We start from the raw sequence: 22,476 nt of genomic DNA, 5'->3' as shown, positions 1-22,476 counted from the left end.
CCTTGTTCCCACTTTCCAATGGATAGAGATCAAGGCACCAGGATTAGTTACATACTCTATTAACTCTTTTTGACTATAACCAATTAGCTGGACCAGTCAGGAATTGAGGCTGATACTATCTGAAGTGTAGCTCAGTTCCCTGTTAGGTGCCTGCATTTACAAGTAGAACCATGCTTGAAGTGATTTTTCTCAAAGGACGAAAGAATATATTGCTTTCTATACTATCAGCCAGTCAGGAGGCGTGTCTTATTTCTCTCTAATCTGGAAAGCAATTTCACTTTCTGTTAGGCACTGATCACAAGACTTTCTCCATGTATAGAACAGAGGTTTGGTAGCAGAATTCACTAAGTCCCTGCACAAGATTTCAACCCAGTTATAGTCAAACTGGTGAAGTAATTGTCTGCACTCTCTCAACGAAAGCAGAGACCTCAGGTAAGAAAATAAGAGTGAATGTTAGCATGACTCTATTGAAAGCTTTTCAGGTACACTCTTCGTTGCGTAGGTGTCTCGGGTGTAGCTGCTTTGTTTACCGGATTCAGGCCTGTGATTGTTTCAGAAAACCAAGTGATGTGCAAAGTTCAAAAATCCAAACATAAAGCTGATGAAGATGGGGTGAGAGAGAGAAGCAGAGTAGTGAGGATGGACAGAGGGGGACAAGAGGAGGATTGTGAGGGAAGAGGGCATTGGTAAGCAGCAGAAGAAGGGAGGAGAGAGGGAGTGACGGATTTGGGCAGAACAGGGGAGAGGAGAATGGAAGGAGGAGGAACTTGCAGGAGAAAACGTATGTAGAGGAGGAAATGAGAAAGCAGGAATGAGGAGAGTGAAATATGGATGTGGAATATGGACAAGGGGAAGTTGGAAAGGTAGAGAGAGGGAGTGTGGAAAGAACAGTAGGAACTGATATTTCATTTAAAAATGAGCAGTAACAACAGAGGTCACAATTTGGAAATTTCTGGCAATCTCGAATCCAAGTCAGGACTAGCCAGCCAAGGAATTGCCAGTGACAAATGATAACAACCATTTGAGTGGGATTTGGACAGATTGGTCACCACAGTACATTGTGTGTGGTGCGGCCAATTCTGGCCATTTTGCAGGTTGCTCCATTTGCTTTCACATCAGTTATCTTTAACCTCTTCTAATACTTTAGCTGATCCAGGGATCCTGGGAGGGCCACTGTTGTCATTGGACATTCATGTAAATATACTCACAAGCCCAGCTCAAGTCCACAAGGCCACGTCATCCATATTCGTCCATCGTGAACTCATCTCACAATCTACATCATCATGGCCCTTGCACCTTATTTGCCTACTTGCACTGCACTTTCTCCATAACCTTAACACTATATTCTGCATTCTGTTTTTGTTTTGCCTTATGTACTACTCCCGATGTACTTGTGTTTGGAATGATCTGTCTGGATGGCATGCAAAACAAAGCTTTTCACTGTATCTCAGTACATGTGACAATAATAAACCAATTACCAGTTAAAAAAGGAAGTGCCCCACTGAAAACCCCCTGAGGAGCATCTTTTCCAATTACTGAGATTTATCAGCAGGTGCTGGATCAGATAATCAGTCCAATAGTGAAATAAATGAAATAAAAACTCGTATCTTTCACAACAATAGGGTGTCCCAATTCTCTTTACAGCCAAATAATTTGTTTTTAAGTACACTCACTCTTGTAATGTAGTAAAAGCAGCAACTAATTTGAACATTGGAAGATCACTCCAAAGCAGTGCAGTCAATATCTGCTCTTCAGTGGATGTTGGCTGCAGGCTAGCTATTGGCCAGGACACAGAAAAAGCTGTAGGAAGAAGCCATTTGACCCCTTTTTCCTGCTTTGCCATTTAATAAGATCATTCCTGATCTTTTAGCTCGGTGCCACTATCCTGCACTAACCTCTTATCCTTTGATTCACTTAACATCTAAAGATCCACATGTCCTATGAGGAAGGTTGAGCGAGCTAGGGCTTTTCTCTTTGGAGTGACACGGGATGAGAGGCGACTTGATAGAGGTTTATAAGATTATGAGGAGCATAGATAGAGTGGACAACCAGCACCTTTTCCCCAGGGCGGCAATAGCCAATACCAGAGGACATCCGATTAAGGTCAGGGGAGGATTGTTTAGGGGAGATGTCAGAGGTAGGTTCTTTACACAGAGAGTGGTGGGTGCCTGGAAGGCACCGCCAGGGGTAGTCATAGAGGCTGATACAATAGGACATTTAAGAGGCTCTTAGATAGGCACATAGAAGTAAGAAAAATGGAGGGTTATGGGCTGTGCAGGAAGGAAGGGTTAGATTGATCAGGGAGTAGGTGTTCATATAGGTCAGCACTACATCGTGGGCCGTAGGGCCTGTACTGTGCTGTACTGTTCTGTTCTGTTCTATATATCAATCTGTTTTGAAGATAATTAGTGACTGAACCTCCATGGCTCTCTTGGGTAGCGAATTCCACACCACTGGGTAAAGCATTAACTTCTCATCTCCTGAATGTTCAACCCCTCCTCTGAAACGGTGATTTCTGTTTGAAGACACTCCAGCTGGAGGAAACATCAACTCCACCTCTACACTGTCAAGCCACATAAGGATTTTGTTCATTTTCATGAGCTCATCTCTTATTCTTCCGAACTCAAGAGAGTACTGGCCTGTAATCTTAATTTATCCTCTGTCACGTTATCCTCACTTTTCCAAAGGAAGTCAATGATGACCAACAGACTGGAGCGATCCAATTCAACGCGAGGTGAAACTCTTTACAGAATTCTACATTTGTCAAGGAAATCTTCACCAGAAGAGGTCAAAGCAGCATATAGGTAAGACTATAAGGAGGTTAATCAGATTTTGTTCTATTATTAAATTAGATCATGGTAGTTCTGTATCTGTTCTACTTTTCCATCCTTGCCAGATTGTCTTTGGTACTTTTAGATTTTTTTTCTATGCAAATCTACTGACCTCAGTTTCAAACTTCCAATTGACCTACAGCCCTCAACAGTTTATTTGGGCAGGAACATTTCAAATGTCCACAAGCTTCTGTATGAAGAAGGACTTCCCTGATGTGGCCACAGAGTGACCTAGCTCTAATTTTGAGATAATGTCCCTTTGTTCTGGACTCTCCAGCAGATGAAATAGTTTCCTTCCTTATTTTATCAGTTCCATTGATCACCTTGAACCTTATTGGATCCCATTCTTCTCCTCGAACTCCCCTGCATCGTCATCTAAGTTAACTGATGTTACTTGCATTTCATCAGGACATTGAACGTTCTCCTGACGGACAAGTTGGTAAACCAGCCACAGTGAATGCTTGGTTATCCAGTACACAAAATCCAACAGGACATTCTAGTAACCAACATTACAGAGAAAGGGGCTGAGCTGACACTTGGACAGGTACACGGGTAGGCCAAGGTTTAGAGGATAAAGGCCAAACGCGGGCAAATGGGACTAGCTTAGATGGGCAAATTGGTTTGGCATGGACGAGTTGGACCGAAGGGCCTGTTTCTGTACTGTATTAGTCTCTGATTCTATGACTCTGTGACAGAGGGTGCTGCATGAAGGGAGCGATTAAGTAGACAGAGGGGCTTGGCTGTAAGGAGCAGCCATTCTGAGAGACAGGCTTGCAGAGGGAGGGGAGGGGTTGCACCACGGATGGAGAGGCTGCACCAAACAAGCATCCGGGCCAAGGGAAGGGTTGGGACAAAAGAGCAGCCACACCAAAGGAGGGGTCTGGCTGAAGAAGTAACTGCATTGAAAGAATGGCTGGGCTATCTCTTAAATTATGTGATATGGTTGAGTAACTGGTATCAGTCAAGCCCAGCATGTGCCAGATAATAAAATTTTTCTTGCCAATTAATGAAAAATTGGCTGCAAGCCAGAAACCTGTCTTGATCTGTTGTGACTTAGTACTGCATCAAGTGACACATTATTACCAACATAACTGATAACAACTTGTACTTAAGTGCTGCTTTTGATGTGTTTCTATCTAAATAAATTTGACCGTAAGCGATATAAACAGGAGCATCTTAAATGAAAGAGATGGAGAAGCAGAGAGGCAATAAGGCACAGGGAGGAATTCTTAAACTTAGAGTCCAGGCAGCTGGAGACACCAGTGGGCTGAAAGTCGCAACAGTATAAGTCATGGGTGAGTGAGTAGCCTACATTGGAAGAACTAATTTTAAAGCACTGTAAAATGAAAAGGTGCAGGGACAAGGATATAGTGGCAAGGATATGGTGGAGGGGACTTGAAGAGAAGGATGTAGAATTTTTAAATCAAGGCTTTTCTGCACTGAGAGGCAATGTAGATGAATATACATGGGGTAATGAGTGATGGGACTTGGTACAGGTAGAACACAAAGTGGAGCTTTGGATGACTCAGGTTTATGGAGGGTGTCAGGTGAAAGGTTGTCCAAGAGAGTTGGAATAGTTTAACAAGGAGGATTGATGCTTTTGTCAAAGTATTTTTTTGGCTGCTAGTGATTGCTGTGATTGCAATGCAGAAAGCTGGCACTGAGGTACCATCCAGATAAAAATCCAGATGACCCCACAGCAGCTGAGAAATTCAAGGAGATAAACAGAGCCCACAGCATCCTCTCTGATGAAAAGAAGAAGCGCATCTATGACTCGTATGGTTCAGCTGGGCTGCACGTGGCCTCCATGCTAGGGGAGGATGGGGAGAACTTCATGGCCTCACAGAGCAACTGCTGCGTGAAGGTAAGCTACAGTGTTGGCCCTCGTACCACGTGCTGCCAGCCCAGGCTGCACGTGTGACCTTTTGCCTTCTGACTCTCAAGCTCCTGTATTGGTTGTTTGAGAAAGCACTCACTTCACCCACCTTCCTATGCCACCTGAATGATTCTTAACTGTAAATTGAACAGCCATTTTTTTCCTCCTCCCAATCTCCAGTACTTGTTTAAAACTGGTAAATGATTTCTCAGAACAGTCTCTAGAAGATTAATCTTTAATTCCTGGACAATCCACAAGAGTTGGCAATCCTAGTTCAGGCTCGTATTTGTTTGGGCCCCCATTGCCAATGTGCCATGCTCTAGTGTGGGCACATTAGAGGTAGAGTGGATGAGCCAGCTTGCACATCCATTTTCAGTTTCACCTCTTTTGTTTCCAGTTCCCTCCTAGACAGGTTAAAATGTTGGTTGCCCTCCAGCACCTCAGCCAAGTAGCCAATGTCCATGTGCAGGCTTAACTAGTGAAGCTTGGTAGGCTACTCAACAGTAATGGCAGTACAGCCTAACTCATATCTCTCCTTGCCTTGGCTTGACTGGTTGATTTGTTAGGCAGACACCATCCTCTGGACTACCTGCAATAGAAAAGTTATTGGATACTGTAAACATAAAGAAATTACTATAACAAGACATTGACAACAAAATTGCAGATTCACAAACCAAATAAAAGTAACTAATGTGATTTGTTGTCTGACTACTGGGACAGGGCCTTGGGCTGAGGAAGCAGAAGATCAGGTTGCAGATACCTGCATTCTGGTCCAGTATAACCTGACTCTAACTGCATGTTGAATTGTTTGTTTGTCTTGCAGTTTGTGACCTATTTCTGTACAATCATCACATGCTGTTGCTGCTGCTTGTGTTGCTGTTTCTGCTGTGGTAAATGTTTGCCAAAGGATGATAAAACCAATAATATTCCAGAGGACAGTCCCATATACACAGGTAAGGAACATTGGCTAACAGTGGTGTGTACAAACTAGCCATACAACTTATTCAAAAAGACTAGTGCCCAGAAATGCGGTTGCATGGCTCCAGATCTGTACAATTTTGACAACCTTACCTAAAAAGGAGACACAAGAGACTGCAGATGCTGGAATCTGGAGCAACAAACAAAATGTTGGTGGGACTCAGCTGGTCAGGCAGCATCTATGGAGGGAAATGGACAGTCAACGTTTCGGGTCGAGACCCATCATCTGGATCTTGACTGTCCATTTCTTTCCACAGATGCTTCCTGACCTGCTGAGTTCCTCCAGCATTTTGTTCATTACCTATAAATGATATTCTTTCTATTGAGAGAGTGCAAGATTCACCAGACTGGTTTCTGGGATAAGAGGTCTATCATATGATACGATATGGAGTGGGATAGCCATCTAGTCTCTTGACTCCAGAAGAATGAAAGGTACCTCACTGAAAGGTGCAAAATTCTTAGCGGGGTTGACAGGTAAATGCAACAAGCTGCCAGAGGAAGCTGTAGAGGCTGGTACAATTACAATGTTTAAAAGACATTTAGACAGGTACATGGATAGAAAAAGTTTAGAGACATATGGGTCAAATGCAGGCAAATGGGACTAGCTTGGATAGACATCTTAATCAGCATGGATAAGTTGGGCCAATGGGCCTGTTTCCATGGTGTATAACTCTACGACTCTGTGAAGCTAGATGCTAGGGGTCCCAAAATAAAAGGTAAGCCATTTAGGAGAGGTTTCTTCAATTAATGGGATGGTGAATCTCTACCTAGAGGGTTGAAAATGGTTCTTATCGGTTGAAGGATTTATATTAGCCAAATCACTGGTGATAACTTCCCTATCCTTCTTTGAAATTGTCCAGTGGAATTTACTGTCCATCTAAAAGAGCCTCAGGGTCTCATGCAACAAAAGTCACATCTAATACTACAGCTCTCCATCAGTACTGCACATAAGTGTCGGTGTCAGATACATTTTAACTCAGTTCTGTAAAATGGAACCCGTAAATCACAAGCTGAGCCATGGCTTTGAGGTTGAGAAATGGATCAGTGCAGGGAGCGCATTCTAGAAATCAGGGTCTCGGCAGCTCAAAGGAAACAGTTGATGGTGAAGGAATTAAAACTGGGAATGCTCAGGAGGCTGGAAATGGTAGTGTGTAGGTACCTTGGAAGGCTGTTAGAAAAGGATTGGGGTCTGCAGGTGTAGAGACCACAGAGGATTTGAAAACAAGGGTGAAAATTGTATGCGTAGGGGAGTTTAAATGAAAGCAATGATCACAAGGTTCTAGCCTTTGACTTGAGACTTTTGCATTAAAGATCCAAATGCTACCCATTGAACCATGTTTGAAATCCTACCGAGTATAAGACATATTGCTTTAATGCCTTTACATTGAATATTTAATTTATTTTCTATTTCAGATGATTCAAACCCTATTCTGGTTCAACCATACACTGTGAACAGAGAAACTAGTCCATTAAGCCAAGAGTTTGATCACAGCCAAAACACAGTTAAATAAGAAGTGAGATATTTGTTTTCAATGGAGATTCCAGGCTGCCTCAACCCTTGAAAACTTGGAAGAGCTTTTACTATATGTCACTGTTCTCCATCACCTAGCATTTGATAAAGAAATCTTCAGGGCTTGAAATACAGAAGACCATTTGGTCCCTGAAGTTCATTACATTCACAGACCATGTAAAATCGACTCCATCATAGACTATGGTCATTCAGAGATGCAATTACAGTGGAATGAAGAGTGTGTCCAAACCAGGTTTCTTCCTCCAGTCTCCAAAACCCAAAATCACTCTTTCATGCTCAAAACTATTTGAATCCTTATGAAAATCATCTTTCCTCTGCAGGTAAACCAAAGCCTTGCTTCCTACATCATTAGCCACGATCGTTTCATTATTCACACAGCTAAAGAAACATCAACTTCCCTAGAGCACTTGACTAGATCAGTTTTGGTTTACTGACTGATTGAGTTCCCGTTCATCTACTTCTTCTTTGACCTTGAAGGCTAAATGAAATTGGATTGAGAGGTGGGATTAGAAATTCAGCTAGACACCTTCAAAACAAAACTGTGCTGTGAAACTGAAGGTTAGGTTAATATGAAGGAAAGGAAAATTTGCACTCTCATTATAAGAATTTTATCACCTCGTTACTTGGCAGGATTTTATTCCCCTTAGCATGTCTCTTCCAGTGTAAAAATCCTACATCAGCCGAAATAGAACACACAAAATCCATCTGAATTGAGGTTTTTAGTGTTTGAAAAACATATGCTTATAGAACAACAAAATTTTATAAAATCCAATTCCCCTGAAACACTTCTATTAAACGGACCAACAGCCAAAATCATTCTTTGTCCTCACTGAGAATTGTAATCTCCTACATTCTCAAATACAACCTCATATGTGTGCATTGACTGATTTGCTCATAGGGATTAGGGTCATGTCCACTCTCAGCTTTTAGTCTCAGGACCTATTCCATAATGCTGCTGGTAATTTGTGTCACATTTTACAGTGTGCTGCTCACTGCTGCACTAGGAGATTACCTAAACCCCCTCCCCATGGAGGGGACACTCCGTCTGCTTTTCTTTCAGTCCACAGGAACAGGCAGCTTACTTGGCAGGCTTCCCCAAAGTGTGACCAATCAAAGGCTGTACTCATGTTCTTAATGAAACCTCCTTGGAACAAGACTTTCCCAGATTCATCTCACCCCTGGGAGCATCCTCCCACCCCCTATCTGTCATTGCAGCATCCATTCATAGGTTGCCAACACTCCCAAGAGTGACGTTTGCATTGTGGCATGTCTCTTTAAGAGCTGGTTGCAAAGACACATCTGGAACATGTCAACAGGGAATGTTGCACTGGAACTAACAATATCAGCATTAAAAGGGAAATCTGTGAACCTTGTACTTGAATTCCTCTCTCTTTATGTGTCTTTTACAAACATTGTGACTAGTATTGCCTTCTTAACACCAAAAAAAATACAGACCAATTTCCCGGCTATAATCTGCTACAAGCCAGTGCAATAGTTACAGCACCTTGCCTGGCATTAAAATATGCCAATCACAAGTTTGAGAAGGTTGTTGCTCTCAGCTGGGAAGATGGCATTTATTGTTCATCCTTAGCTGCCCTGAAAATGTTATACTTACAGTTAACTGCCTTTTCTGGGAATGATGGTAAGCACAGCCCAGCCAAGAAGGAGCAGCAGTTGCCCTTCCTTGCAGGATATTGGATGGATGTTTATAATGGAGTTGCCATATTTATTATTCATTTTGATGTGGTTTGATGTGTACTCCTCTGATGTTATGAAGATGCAGAATATTTAGATCAGGCAACCACAGAGCCAATACTCTAATGTGCCATTTATTTCAAGAAGCATAGTTGACATCCACCTAATACTTTAGCTTCCCTACAAGCCCATCTGCATTGCTATATTGTGTTGCATTGCATGGTGGTTTAGAACCAGAATACTTTGTTTCCTTGGCAATTTGTATCTATCCAATCATTTCAAAGATCCTCTTTTAAGTAACCCCTCAAAGTGTGAAGCTCATTGAGGGACAAACCTGGTCGATGCCATTGTAATTTAAAACTTTTGATCCTGGGATCACTCAAATGAAGTAAATATCATGATGACTTTTATCACCTACTGAGTGATTCTAAGAAGAATTGCACCATCTCCTTTTCCCTATCTTTCCACTCACGCATCTCAAAAACAAAGTGAATTAGGTTGAAACTTACCAATTGGGCTTTAAGGTGATATCGATGCAATTTAATATAAATAACTAAGGTGATTCTCCTTCTAAAAAAAATGACAGGCTTTATCAAAAGATAGACTGGAGGGAAGATGTTAGGAATGTCAGCAGCCTAGGCGGTCCTGATTGTTGGCTCTACATAATGAGAAATTGCAAGGAGCCATTATCCTAATGTAAGATTTATTTCTGACAGTTCAATAAGTGAAAGCCCTGCCATACTGAACCTTGAAGCTAACAGGTTTAGTATGTCTGTGAGGTATTCATTGATGCAGGACAAGGGTTGTCCCTGGGCTGTAGATCAGCCAGACTACCAGCTTCCACTCACTGTTGAAAGGCCCCTCTTTAGAAGTGAAAATGGAAAAGCAAAACTGCTCCAAATGGAAAAGAAAATCTGCTCCATAATGCTGTGAGAGTTAGGATCTCTCTCAAGCTGGTAAACCCACCAGTACAATCAGAACTTATTCAAAACAATCATTCTGTGTTATTTTTCATACTAAAATAAACCTGACCTCATCCAAAACTCTGCTGCACATATCCTTACTTGCAAATGTGTCACTTACCCATGATCCTCTGCACCTACAGGCCTACTTCACCTGATGGTCTGGCAGCTCCTATTCTCATGTTCAAATCCCTTTATTGTCTTATCCTTCCTATCTCTGTAACTTCCTTCAGCTCCACAACCCACCTTAAGTAGTCATGAGCCTCAAATTACGTATCTTACACATCTCCTATTTCCATCAGTCTACCACTGGTTGCTGTATCTATGCTTAAACTCAGGATTTCTTTCCCTAATCCCCTCTACCTTTCTCCTCCTTTCATCTTTTTTTAAACCTTTTTTTTTCGTTCAGGCTTTTGGTCATCTTCCCTAATATCTCCTTACGTAACTCGGTACAAAATTTCTCCTGGTTGTTTGTCACTGAAAAGTCTTGGAACATATCTTACAACAGTAGAGATGCTACAATAATGGAAACTGGTTCCACCTAGCCAAAACTTCTGTTGTTGTATAATGCCATGACACACTTGCCCATGCACAAGTTTATCAAACCAGGCTAGCTCTAATTATCTATTATCAGTTGATGCTTATTAAATCTTTGCCATTTTGCCACTTAAAAGTGTCAAGTTCTGGGGCAAGAGGTTTAAGACTGAGATAAGAACTTTCTTCACTCAGAGGCTGGTGAACCTGTGGAATTCCTACCACAGATGGCTGTAGGACCAAGTTGCTGAATAAATTTAAGAAGGAGATAGTTAAAAGATTCAAAGGCATCAAGGGACATGGAGCAGGAATATAGTATTGAGATAGGTGATCAACCATAATCATACTGAATGGCAGAACCAACTCAAAGGGTCACATGTCCTACTTCTGTTCCTGTTTTCTATGTTCCAATATGAAACAGTTTTAGTGAGTTAAGCACAATGCAAGACAGCTGCTGTGTAGGTGCAGAAAGGAAATGAAGATGAAGTGGAAGAATAAATCAGCGATTTTCTAAGAAAATGCTGCACTAAAGCTACAAAAGGGTAATATTTGAAACATCCCTTAGCTGGTTGCTGATGGGAAAAGGAGCTAAATTATCTACATGTGACTTCATCAGCAATGAACGTTAGGGTGAAGTAGCTGCTGTAACACAGATGGTGGAGTTATCAACCTTAATGTCACGACTGAGGCAGATAGTTCAAATGTCTTACACACTTGTCATTGGACTGAAACAGAACAAGTTGAAAGGAATTGATTTACAAGTTGAAGGAGTGTGATGCAGTATCAGTACTTTTAATCCTGAACCTGAAGTATACCCACTTCCACCCTCATGATGATCATGGGGTGATGGGGAGTTGGTTATTCTCTTTGCGCTTATCACTTTTTAATAACTTGGGAAGATTTACTTCTTCTGCACAGTTGTTCTGGCTTATGGGGCTTTAATTTAACAACTCACTCGAGGGCAGAGACTCCAATACCGCACCACCCTTGGAGAAGGTCAGGTAACGTAATCAGGCAGGCTTGAACCCACAACCTTCTGACTCAGGCAAGAGAACTATCCTCTGAAATGCAGCCTACCTCTATGATGCAGTACCGCAGAGCTGACAGAATTCTTGGTCAGAAACACACAGATTGCTAACCTGCTGTAATGGATGTTGTCACTGATGTGCTGAGAAGCTCCAGAGAGTAGCGCTACCTCACAATGGCTGACAGAAGTGGACTTGTACTTCCACTATTTTTTTAAAAGAAATTGAGGACAGCTATTAAGGTAAAAGTGGAGCTGTCGAACTGCCACTTGAAACATAGGAGAATATCTTAGAGTTAGTCAAAGCCCAGTTCTTTAACCAGAGTTGCTTGCATATGGCATTAGTTTTTGTGAGTGCAAAGTTTCCTAATCTAAATTAGCCTCGAGCTGACAGAAGTGCTTGTGCAGAACAGATGGCTTTTTGAGACGAGCTTTAAAAAAGTCACCATACTGTTTCAAACTTCCTGCGTCCCTGTCGGAGTGACAGTGTGCATGTGACCTTCAGCAGACACATCATTTCCATTTATGTTTGTGCTGATATTGGAGCCTGCTTAAAACCTGCCTAAGTGAGCAGCTGGACAATTAAGGTCAAGGATCGTCAGTATATTCCGATATATGTTTAATGAGTGCTGCAGATGTACAGAGAATTTCTTTTAGCCTTTCTAGTGATGTTTTATCTCTCAAAGTTACTGTGACTCTCGCTGGTGTCTTGGCCTCTTTGCAGGTAACTCACCTGGTGTTGCCAATTCTGGTTTAAGCATAACAAGACATTTTTTTAATGGTGGAATTTTCAGAACTCGACCCAACTATTACTCTGCACTTCCCACTTCCAGAATGACACTCTTGGCAACCAGGAGCTCTGAGAAAGGGTCATAACAGTGGCAAATATTTTGCCCTGCTCCATTATAACAAGTGTGTTATAATGGGGCAGGGCTGTGTGTTCAACAAGGGCTACTAAATCATAGAAACCTAGAGTGGCAAAACACAAATTGATTTGTCATATCCCCAATGGCCTAAAAAGAGCTGATGAGATGAATCCACTTTCCAGCTGATATATGTTACACTAAAGCAAGTGCTCATTCAAATACTTATTAAACATGATGAGGTTTTCTTCCTCAGCCATCCTGTCAGGTAATACTCCAGACACAACACCTTTCAGGTGAAAAACTGATTCCTCAATGTCTCTCTAATTCTTCCATTAATTGTAGTAAAACTCTGCTCCCTATATATTGATTTTTCTGTTAAGGGAAATGTTGTCCTTTTCATTTTCCCAAGCATAACATTATATACTATAATTAAATCTCTCCTCAGCCTCCTCAACTCCAAAACTAACTTCCCCAGTTTAGATGACTTTTCCTCACTATTAAACTTCCCTGGCAGCAACTTTGGAAATCTCCTCTGAACTGTCAATAATACATTGGAGATGTGAGCAGTCAAAAGGTACAGCAGGATATAGATTAGTTAGAAATATGGGCAGAGAAACAACAGATGGAGTTTAAGTGGACAAATGCGAGGTCTTGCAGTTTGGGAGGTCAAATATAAGAGGAAAGTTTATAGTAAATGGCAGGGCCCTTAGGAGCATTGACATTCAGAGGGATCAAGTCCATAGCTCCCTGAAAGTCCAACATAAGAAGATAGGGTGGTATAGCATTCTTGTCTTCATTGGTTGGCGAAATGAGTATAAAAGTTGGAAAGTCATGTTTGCAACTGTATAAACCTTTGGTTAGGCCACATTTGGAATATTGTTGTCCAGTACTGGTCACCGCATTACAGGAAGGATGCAGAGGCTTTGGAGAGGGTGCAGAAGAGGTTCACTAGAATGTTTCATGGATTACAGATTATTAGCTATAAGAAGAGGTTGGACAAACTTGGATTGTTTTCTTTGGAGAGTCAGAGGATGAGAAGTGATCTAAAAGAAGTGTATACAATTGTGAGAGGCATAGACTGTCAAATACTGGAGAGCATAGCTTTAAGGTTAGAGGGGGAAAGTTTAAAGGAGATTTGTGAGGCAAGTTTTTTTTACACAGTGTGGTAGGTGCCTGGAACTCACTGCCACCGGAGGTAGTGGAAGCAGATATGATAGCATAGTTTAAGATGCATTTAGACAGACACATGGACAGGCAGGGAATGGAGGAATATAAACCATGCACAGGCAGGTGGGATTAGATAGATTGGCATCATGGTTGGCAAAGACATTGTGGGCCAAAGGGCCTGTTCCTGTGCTGTACTGATCTATGTTCTATGTTTTCATCCTATCTGTAGTTTGCAAACCAGTACTTATGCAGGAGTGTGTGAGTTTCCTTTGGGTGCTCCAGTTTCCTTCCACATCCCAAAGATGAGCTCGCAACTAATTAGCTACTGTAAATTACCCCTGGTGAAGGTGGGTGGGAGGAGATTCTGGGTGAAATTAATGAGCATGTGAGAGAGAAAAGGTTACAGGGAAGTAAATGCAGGGTTGGGATTGATTCGTCTGAAAACCAGTGCAGGCTCAATGGTCTGAATTGCCTCCTTCTATGCTGTCAGGAAACATAAGTATGAGAACCCCACTACAAGCAGCCTATTAATCACTATAACTCCTGTTGATCACCTCCCTTTGCCCTTTGCCTCTAAGTCAATTTTGGATCCAATTTCCACTTTCTTTTAGACCCCATGAGCTTTTACTTTACCGTGTATATCATGTGGGGCTTTGTCAAAAGCATTGCTAAATTTCAGGCGGTCTACATCAACTGTACTACCTCCATGAGAACTCCTTCTTAGCTCCCTCCACAAAAAGCTCTGTAGCACTGGACCTGAATATTTTTGTTAGTGGTCTCTGCACAGAGCGCATGAGGGCAAGACCTTATACTTGTGTAGGTCTGAATCAGTAGCACCTGGTGTCTTTGGCCTTGGGCACCACTGAATTTTCAAGTGACAGACCCATGACCAAATTGGTTGTTGGCATGCCGTGCTACAATTAAGTTTACACCTCTCTGTGGAGGTATGGATGAATTTTCAAGCCTCTGACAATGTAGCATGTCCTTGATGCTGCACTAGGATGTCAAGTTAGTCATGTTCTCAGTGACTGAATGATGAATGTGTAACCAGCTGAGCCAATTTATCACTATGGTTTGTAGGATACATCTTTCTTCATTAAGGTGGACGTTTTTAAGATTAAATATACTCACTGTCGCGGCATTGCACCACATAAATTTCTCATTTCAATTGCCTGCTTGGTCAACCTCTTCAAGAATCATTGTGCTGGTCTCCATTTGGCTTATATACTCCTGGGGTGGCGATTTGATGATCAGCTAACAAACTGTCCGATTCCTTTCATGGTCTTGCTAGTGTAGCAGTTAGTGTAATACTTTACAGCGCCAGTGACCCAGGTTCAATTCCGGCCACTGTCTGTAAGGAGTTTGTATGTTCTCCCCGCATCTGCATGGGTTTCCTCCGGGTGCTACGGTTTCCCCCCCACATTCCAAAAAAGACATATGGGTTAGGAAGTTTTGGACATGCTATGTTGGCGCCGGAAGCGTGGCGACACTTGTGGGCTGCCCACGGAACACTGTGCAAAAGATGCATTTCACTGTGTGTTTCTATGTACATGTGACTAATAAAGATATCTTATCTTATCTTATCTTATCTTATCCTATCCTATCCTATCCTATCCTACTCCTGTCACCTCCACTAGTACTGGAGCCCATAGTTCACAGGCTAATCACTTATATCCAACCTTCAGCTGGATCATCCTTCCAACGCATGGCTCTCCCCCAGTTTGCTGCTGCCCTCCTCCACTATTTACAGCCCCAGGCTTCCCTCCCTGTGCTCTGCTAATTCTGAGTTCTTGTGAATCGCTGATTTTAATCTCTTTGCAATCGGCAGATCCCCTTCAGCTACATAGGCCCTGAATTTTTGAATTCCCTATGTAAACCCTTTCCTTTCAGATGTTCTTTTTACATTCTTTATGTTCAAAAGGCTGCCTCTTTTGTCCAGTTTTTGTTCACCTGTCTTAATATCTCCTTATGTGGTGCCTCACAAGAGACTGATTAATAAAATGAGAGGTCATGGAATTACGGGTAGGATAACAGAATGGGTGGAGCATTGGCTGGTTGGCAGGAAGCAAAGAGTGGAAATAAAAGGATCTCGTTCTGGTTGGTTACCGGTTACTAGTGGTGTGCCGCAGGGGTCCGTGTTGGGACCGCTCCTTTTTACCTTGTACATTAATGATTTGGATAATGGAATAAATGGTTTCGTGGCTAAGTTTGCGGATGACACCAAGATAGGTGGAGGAGTAGGGAGTATTCAAGAGATAGGAAGGTTGCAGAGGGACCTAGACAGTTTAGGAAAATGGACAAGGAAATGGCAGATGAGATTCAATGTTGAGAAATGTGCAGTTGTACACTTTGGAAGCAGAAATAAGCAGGCAAATTATTATCTAGGAGGAGAGAAAATTCAAAGTATGGAAGTACAAAGGGACTTGGGGGTACTCGTGCAGGATACCTTAAAGGTTAACCACCAGGTCGGATCGGTGGTAAAGAAAGCGAATACTATGTTGGCATTCATTTCGAGAGGTATAGTGTATAAAAGTAAGGAAGTGTTGATGAGGCTCTACGGGGCACTAGTGAGGCCTCTTTTGGAATATTGTGCGCAGTTTTGGACCCCACATCTTAGGAAGGATGTGCTGACGTTGGAGAGGGTTCAGAGGAGATCTACGAGGATGATTCCAGGAATGAAAGGGCTTACGTATGAGGAGCGTTTGTCGGCTCTTGGACTGTACTCACTGGAGTACAGAAGAATGAGAGGGGACCTCATAGCGACATTTAAAATATTGATAGGAAAGGACAGAGTAGATGTGGCTAGGCTGTTTCCCTTGGTGGGTGAGTCCAGGACCAGAGGGCACAATCTTAGAATTAGAGGGTACAGTTTCAAAACAGAGATGAGGAAAAATTTCTTTAGCCAGAGGGTGGTGAATTTGTGGAACTCCTTGCCACGTCCAGCAGTGGAGGCAAGATCAGTGGGGGGGTTCAAGGAGGAGATAGATAGATATCTGAATAGTCAGGATATCAAGGGATATGCGGATAAGGCCAGAAATTGGGATTAGAATAGGTTTTTTTTCCCCATTCCCCATTTCTTTTTTCCCTTTCCTTGGAGCAGACTCGATGGGCCAAATGGCCTGCTTCTGCTCCCTTGTCTTGTGATCTTGTGAAAGTTGAATTATGTTTGATGGTGCTCCCTGCAAAACAACACAGGACATTTTTACCATGTTAATGGGAGTATGCAAATACAAAATGTTGTCAGGGCCACCAAATCCTTAATACGTTAGATATATCAAGGAGCTGAAGAGGGAGAACATAAGGGAAAGTTTGAATGAGATAAAGATAACTCAGCACAACTTGCAGTACTTGGTAGAATCGGTGCACTAAATAAGTGGAATCCAATTTCATGAGGATGATAAGAAAAAGTATCATTGCTCTTATTAGTGTCTGGGTCTGTGATGAGGGATGGCAGAATCTGACACATCACTGTCTTGTTTCCATCTGCTCTCACTACACAATCTCTTGCTTAAACCCGGCCCTTTGGATGTTTTAAATAGCGCTAACACAAACATCAAGACAGCAGAAAACAACAGGTGTCCCGATAGCAACCAGAAGCAAACAGTGAAACAACAGGCTCTGAAAGAGAATGAGGTCATCAGCATTTCATACCAGCTCTGCTGCTGCTGCTTCTGGGGATCTTTCGCTGATGCTTGGGACAGAGTTTGTATTAAAGATGCCTGGTCACAATAATTTGTACATTAGCTTACATTGGCAGCATTTAACATCATAATCCACCCCTGGACATTCACAGGAACATTTGGATTCAAGTCAGGTAAAGAAATGTGACACAAAGAGGTAGGCTGTAAGGAACATTTTAATGAGGGAGAGAGAGGAAGGGAGGCAGAGAGGATTCAGGACAGAATTCAAGTGCTCATCTCCTAAGCAGTTGCACGCACTGTCACCAATGGCACAGCAATGAAAACTGAGAATCCACTGAGGATTGTAGAGCTGGAGGCAGGGAGTTGCTATCATGGAGCAATTTGATAACAAGAATGAGGATAATGAGGAAGGAAACCTCCCATTTGTGCCAACCATAAAGCATTCTCAATCCAGGACATAATTTGCATGAGTCTACAGCATAAAGTTTCCCCCTATTTACATAATAATTGGCCCGGAAATGGTGATTTCAGTTTGAGAGGCTGCTCATTAGTGTAGGAAACGAGAACAGCACACTGGTAATGTTAAGGATGCCCTTCTGAGTATGAGTTAAGGTTGCAGAGAGAGTTGTGAGTTACTTCTGTAACTGAGCTTTACATGATCAACAAGTGTTTAGAATTATCAGAGTGGAAAAAGTAGAATAATGCTCAGTTTTGAGGCACTGGATCCTTTATTTGATTTTACAAGGGCTTACATTAATGATAATTTCTTCTTATACCTCTCAGGAAAATCTCATAGCGCTTGGAATATAATTAATACTTTGCTTCTTATGAAGGAAAACATTAATTTCGTAAATACAGTAAGATCCCATAAAGAGCAATAAAATGCATGGCCAATAATCTATCTTCTGAGAATTTTGACAGAGAGAAGAATGTCGTCTAGGGGCACTGTCTGCTCATATTGTGTGATGGGATCCAGAATGTAGAAGTCTGCTGAAATATAATATTAAAATCCAATCAGAACTCAACCTAACTAGGGCCTATGCATACCCAGTACAAGCCTGAACAGCTACAACTTTTTCCATATCTGATCTGGAGGCATTTGTAGAATATTGTGGCTGAACACTGTTACCAAGGCCAATTTGAAACAGATGTCTGAGAATGAGCTCCCCAACTCCAGGCAACATCAGCTGTCCACTTCCTTGACAAGTATCACACCCCGCCACTGACACCGAGTCAAGCTTGATACTGACACCCAAAAATCACCCTCCCATCCTGCGTCAAGATCCCCATCCTCTCCCTAGCCAATTGTTTATCTAGCACAACTACCACCTGCTAACTCCAAGGTAAACTGATCAGGACAAAGTACTGAGCCAGGCACAGCCCAACTGGATTCAAAACATACCTCAATATTTCAGCAGAATATACACTGAACTCGATCTGAACTAACATTATAGTCAAGTTCCGTTGAGCTGAGGTTGAGATGTCAGGCTCCACAACAACGTCGACTTGGGAAGTGCGTTACTCTCAGATGAGATATTAAACTGAGCTCCTGCCTTCTCAGGTAGACATAAAAAATCCACAGCAGTAATCTAAAGAGGGGTAGGGGAGTTCTCCCCAGTGCCCTGATAATATTTATCCCTCAACCCTACATAACTAAAAAGGAAGCTACTTTGTCATTATCAATTGGTGCATTGTAAGAAATAACTACTGCCAAATATGGCTTCCTGTAGTTCCTACAAACAACAGCGAACACTTCAAGAGAACTTATTGGCGTAATTGAATTTGGAATGTCCTGCAGTTGCTCAAAGCAAGGAGTGTGATTCTCTGGGGTCTAGTGTGATTTTTTTAAAAAATCACCTCATATAATATTTGGTGCCTCCAGAAACATCATACTCCATCAGTAATGGGTTATCCATCTATTCCACGTTGGTTCCAGGACCCTGGAGGGATTCAAAGGAAAACATGAAGAACGCTGTGTTATGCCATGAATAAGTATTGCAGAAATCTTGTCCATTAACATATTCTTTTATGGTAGTTTTAAGAATTTGAACTCAATCTAAAGAATTCTAGAAATAAAAGTAAAGAATTAGTAAAAGTGATCAGGAGGATGGCAGAAAACCAAACTGGATTACTAATGTCCTCATCCAGTAAATTATTTCCTGTCTATACCTCTCGCTGCCTTGGTGAAGCAGCCAGCATAATCAAAGACCCCACCCACCCGGGTTATTCTCTCTTCTCCTCTCCCATCAAGCAGAAGATACAGGAGCCTGAGGGCACATAACACCAGGCTCAAGGACAGCTTCTATCCTACTGTGATAAAGACTATTGAACAGTTCCCTTATATGATGAGATGGACTCTTGATCTCACAATCTACCTTGTTGTGACCTTGCACCTTATTGTCTACCTGCAATGCACTTCCCTGTAGCTGTGACACTTTACTCTGTTTTCTGTTACTCTTTTTACCTGTACTACCTCAATGCACTCTGTACTAACTCAATGTATCTGCACTGTGTAATGACTTGATCTGTACGAACTGTATGCAAGACAAGTTTTTTCACTGTACCTCGTACAAGTGACAACAATAAACCAATACCAATTATCCAATCTGGACTATACGTGATTCCAGTCCTGTTTCAACACTCTTAAATGCCTCATGAAATGACCCAGGAAGTCATTCAGTTGTGGGTACATCACTACTCTCAAAGAAGCACAGAAACCACCTTCTCAGAGGAAGAAGAGAAGTGCTCACATACTGAGAATTGAAGGAAAAAAAGCAAGCATAGTCCTTTCTGGTTCCAAGATGCCTCACATATAAATAAATAGTTTGGAGTAAGTGTTAAGGTTGCCAATCCTCCAAGGTTATCCTGGAAACCTTGAAATTAAGGATTAAACTCGTGGCAAACACTGTGTGCAGTATTCTGGAGAGGACTCCAGTGGGCCATTAAAAGCTTTAGTAAAAATATTTCCTTAGAGTGCTTTGCCTACTTGTTATACATGGAAAAAAATGTTGTTTGATTGACATATTGTGAGATCATTGCTTGCTATGCATTTAAGTCTTCAGCTCTTCTCACTAATGTTCAATAACCAGTCCCCTTTCATAAATGCAACGGGCTCATGATCGCCACAATTCACTTAGGACAATAATTTAAGACATATTTATTTTTCAATTAGAATAAATGTCTTAGAGTGGCTGTCAGAGGTCAGGGCACTGGAGGGTGGACTTGTCCAGGTGACCAATTTCAGGAATCTAGGAATGGATTGGAAGTCATGTGATAAAATATCCAGGAATATATTCCATTAAAGTTGCCAAGATTAGTCTGTAAATAAATCTTCTCTGCCTTAAATATCATCTAAGTGAGTTGTGGCTGATCCCTGGCTCTTTGTACAAAAGGGGACTAGATATTGAAGATTAGTGAGAAGGAGCTGAGGCTGGTAAATGCAGAGCAAGCAATGATCTCACAGTTTGTCCTCTGGCTTGTCTTACATGCTACGTTTAAAAAAGCTGAAAATGGCAGGGCTGCTGTGTTTCCCTCGGGTGAAGGCTGTCTTTCTGTGTTAGTCATCCAAGAACTGTAAACATCACAAGGCTGAATTTTCCCTATGGAAATGAATGCAGTTGGTGAGGGAGAGTGGTAAGGAAATCTAGATAATGATTCATTGCAATCAGCATCCACAGGGACCCTGTGACCGAGCACCAACCCTCTCTTTGACTGGATCTTGTTTATCCATCAGGCTATGGAGCATCAAATATGTAATCAAAAGTGCAAATGGGTGAGGCAACAGTAAGCAGGTGGCAACTCAACAGGGTTGTGCTGAAATCTCCAGGAACTGAAGTTAATCTGCAGGCCACCACAGCAACCAGGTGGTGAATCATTTACCATGAACACTTGCATTTCTTTGTGATAAAGAAAAAAAATCGCTGTTTGACTGATGGCCAAATAGTAATCCAGAAGGGTAACAACTGGTTGTTTTCTAATTGGCTGTGAGAAGGCTAAAGCTAAGGAAGGAGGCATTCATTAAGTACATAGAGGGTGGAGGAGTGTTTGATAAGAGGAAATGCAAACGTTTAGGACAACAAAAGCAATTAGAACAGCTAAGAGGAACTATAAAATTAAATTATCACGGAGCATAAAACAGAATTGTAAAATATTTTACAGATAACTCAATAAAAATATAAGGTTGGGATGGGAATAAGGCAAGTAGGAGGTAGATAGGACAATGCCACATGTAATGATGGGGAGATACCAGAAGTATTAAATCATTGCAGCTGTGTGGGATGGCTGACAGGGAATAGACAATATTGAGGACGACTGTAGCAAATTGCAGGAGGACATTGATAAATCTGTAGAATAGCAAATAATTGACCAATGAGGTTCAATACAGAATAATGTGAGGGAATATACTTTGGTCAGAAAGGGAAGATCATTTATTACTTGAAAGGTGGGAATCTGGATGGGATCTGAACAAAAGGATCTTGAAATAAAAATACACCCACCATTAACAATTACACCACAGGTTAGCCAAGCTGTACAGAAAGCAAAACCAAACACCATGGTTTATTACCAGAGGCAGAGAAGTGAAAACTAGGAAAGTTATGCTAAACTGCATCAAACCTAGGTTTAATTAAAATGAAAAACCTGAACTTATTGAATCCTAATTGACAGAGAGTGTGAAAGTATCAGGATGGTTTGCAGTGCAGTTAGATGAGTGGACTGCGATTGTAAAGCTTCAGTTCTTTATGGTTTTTTGTGTGTTGTGTTGTGCAAATATGGAATAATTCTGTGAGAGCTTGATCCTGCTATTATGTCTTTAGTTATGTTTTTCTGTGAAAAAATTATGTACTGGTGTCTGCAGTTTATCTTGGAAGTGGAATGTGAGTAAAAAGTAAAGCACACTCCCACCAGCTTGACCAGAGAAAAAGGGCTTACATTTTAAAAAAGAAAGTGGCCATACTCACTACATGTCAAAGGTATGTTCTAAAATGTTCAATTCATCAGAAAAAAACTTTTTTTTTGTTACCTGGATTAAATAGGACAAGTTTCAGATTATTCAATTTAATGAAACCTGAATGTGTGCACTTACATTTAATTTTCAAGCTTAAATGCACGTACTCAGAAGTAAAAAATAAGACAAAAATGACTGACCTGTATAAAATAAATTTAGAAAGGCAGCCAAGCAGTGCCCTGCATCAAAACATTTGAGAAAACACTATTGTAGATGCATTTAAGAGAATGCTGAACAAGCATGTGAAGGAGAATCATGTAGGTCTGAACTGATAGGGAGGGCTCAAGTAAACCATAATCATTGGTGTGATGCTGAAGCAACCAGATCACATTGTGTCAACTTCCGGTGGATCTACTCACCCATGCA

The 22,476-nt window shown here is 41.6% G+C and overlaps 1 protein-coding gene across 1 annotated transcript; it reads left to right on the top strand.

Moving 5' to 3' along the window:
- The first annotated feature begins 306 nt into the window (after positions 1-306).
- Positions 307-8,529, top strand: LOC127581787 (dnaJ homolog subfamily C member 5-like). The gene is made up of 5 exons (XM_052036489.1): positions 307-432; positions 2,688-2,804; positions 4,482-4,695; positions 5,531-5,660; positions 7,099-8,529. The coding sequence occupies exons 2-5, from the start codon at positions 2,695-2,697 to the stop codon at positions 7,194-7,196; spliced, it is 552 nt and encodes a 183-aa protein (XP_051892449.1). The 5' UTR covers positions 307-432; positions 2,688-2,694; the 3' UTR covers positions 7,197-8,529.
- The last annotated feature ends 13,947 nt before the right edge of the window (positions 8,530-22,476 follow it).

The sequence above is a fragment of the Pristis pectinata genome, chromosome 22 (genome assembly GCF_009764475.1).
Source record: "Pristis pectinata isolate sPriPec2 chromosome 22, sPriPec2.1.pri, whole genome shotgun sequence".
Taxonomy (NCBI): domain Eukaryota; kingdom Metazoa; phylum Chordata; class Chondrichthyes; order Rhinopristiformes; family Pristidae; genus Pristis; species Pristis pectinata.
The sequence above is the reverse complement of the archived record's forward strand: the minus strand, read 5'-3'. Positions and strand labels throughout refer to the sequence as shown.

Coding starts and splice junctions, on each gene's coding strand:
- LOC127581787 (XM_052036489.1), top strand. CDS start 2,695: ATGATGACCAACAGACTGGAGCGATCCAATTCAACGCGAGGTGAAACT. Junction 2,805..4,481: donor GAGGTCAAAGCAGCATATAG/GTAAGACTATAA, acceptor ATTGCAATGCAG/AAAGCTGGCACTGAGGTACC. Junction 5,661..7,098: donor GGACAGTCCCATATACACAG/GTAAGGAACATT, acceptor TTTCTATTTCAG/ATGATTCAAACCCTATTCTG.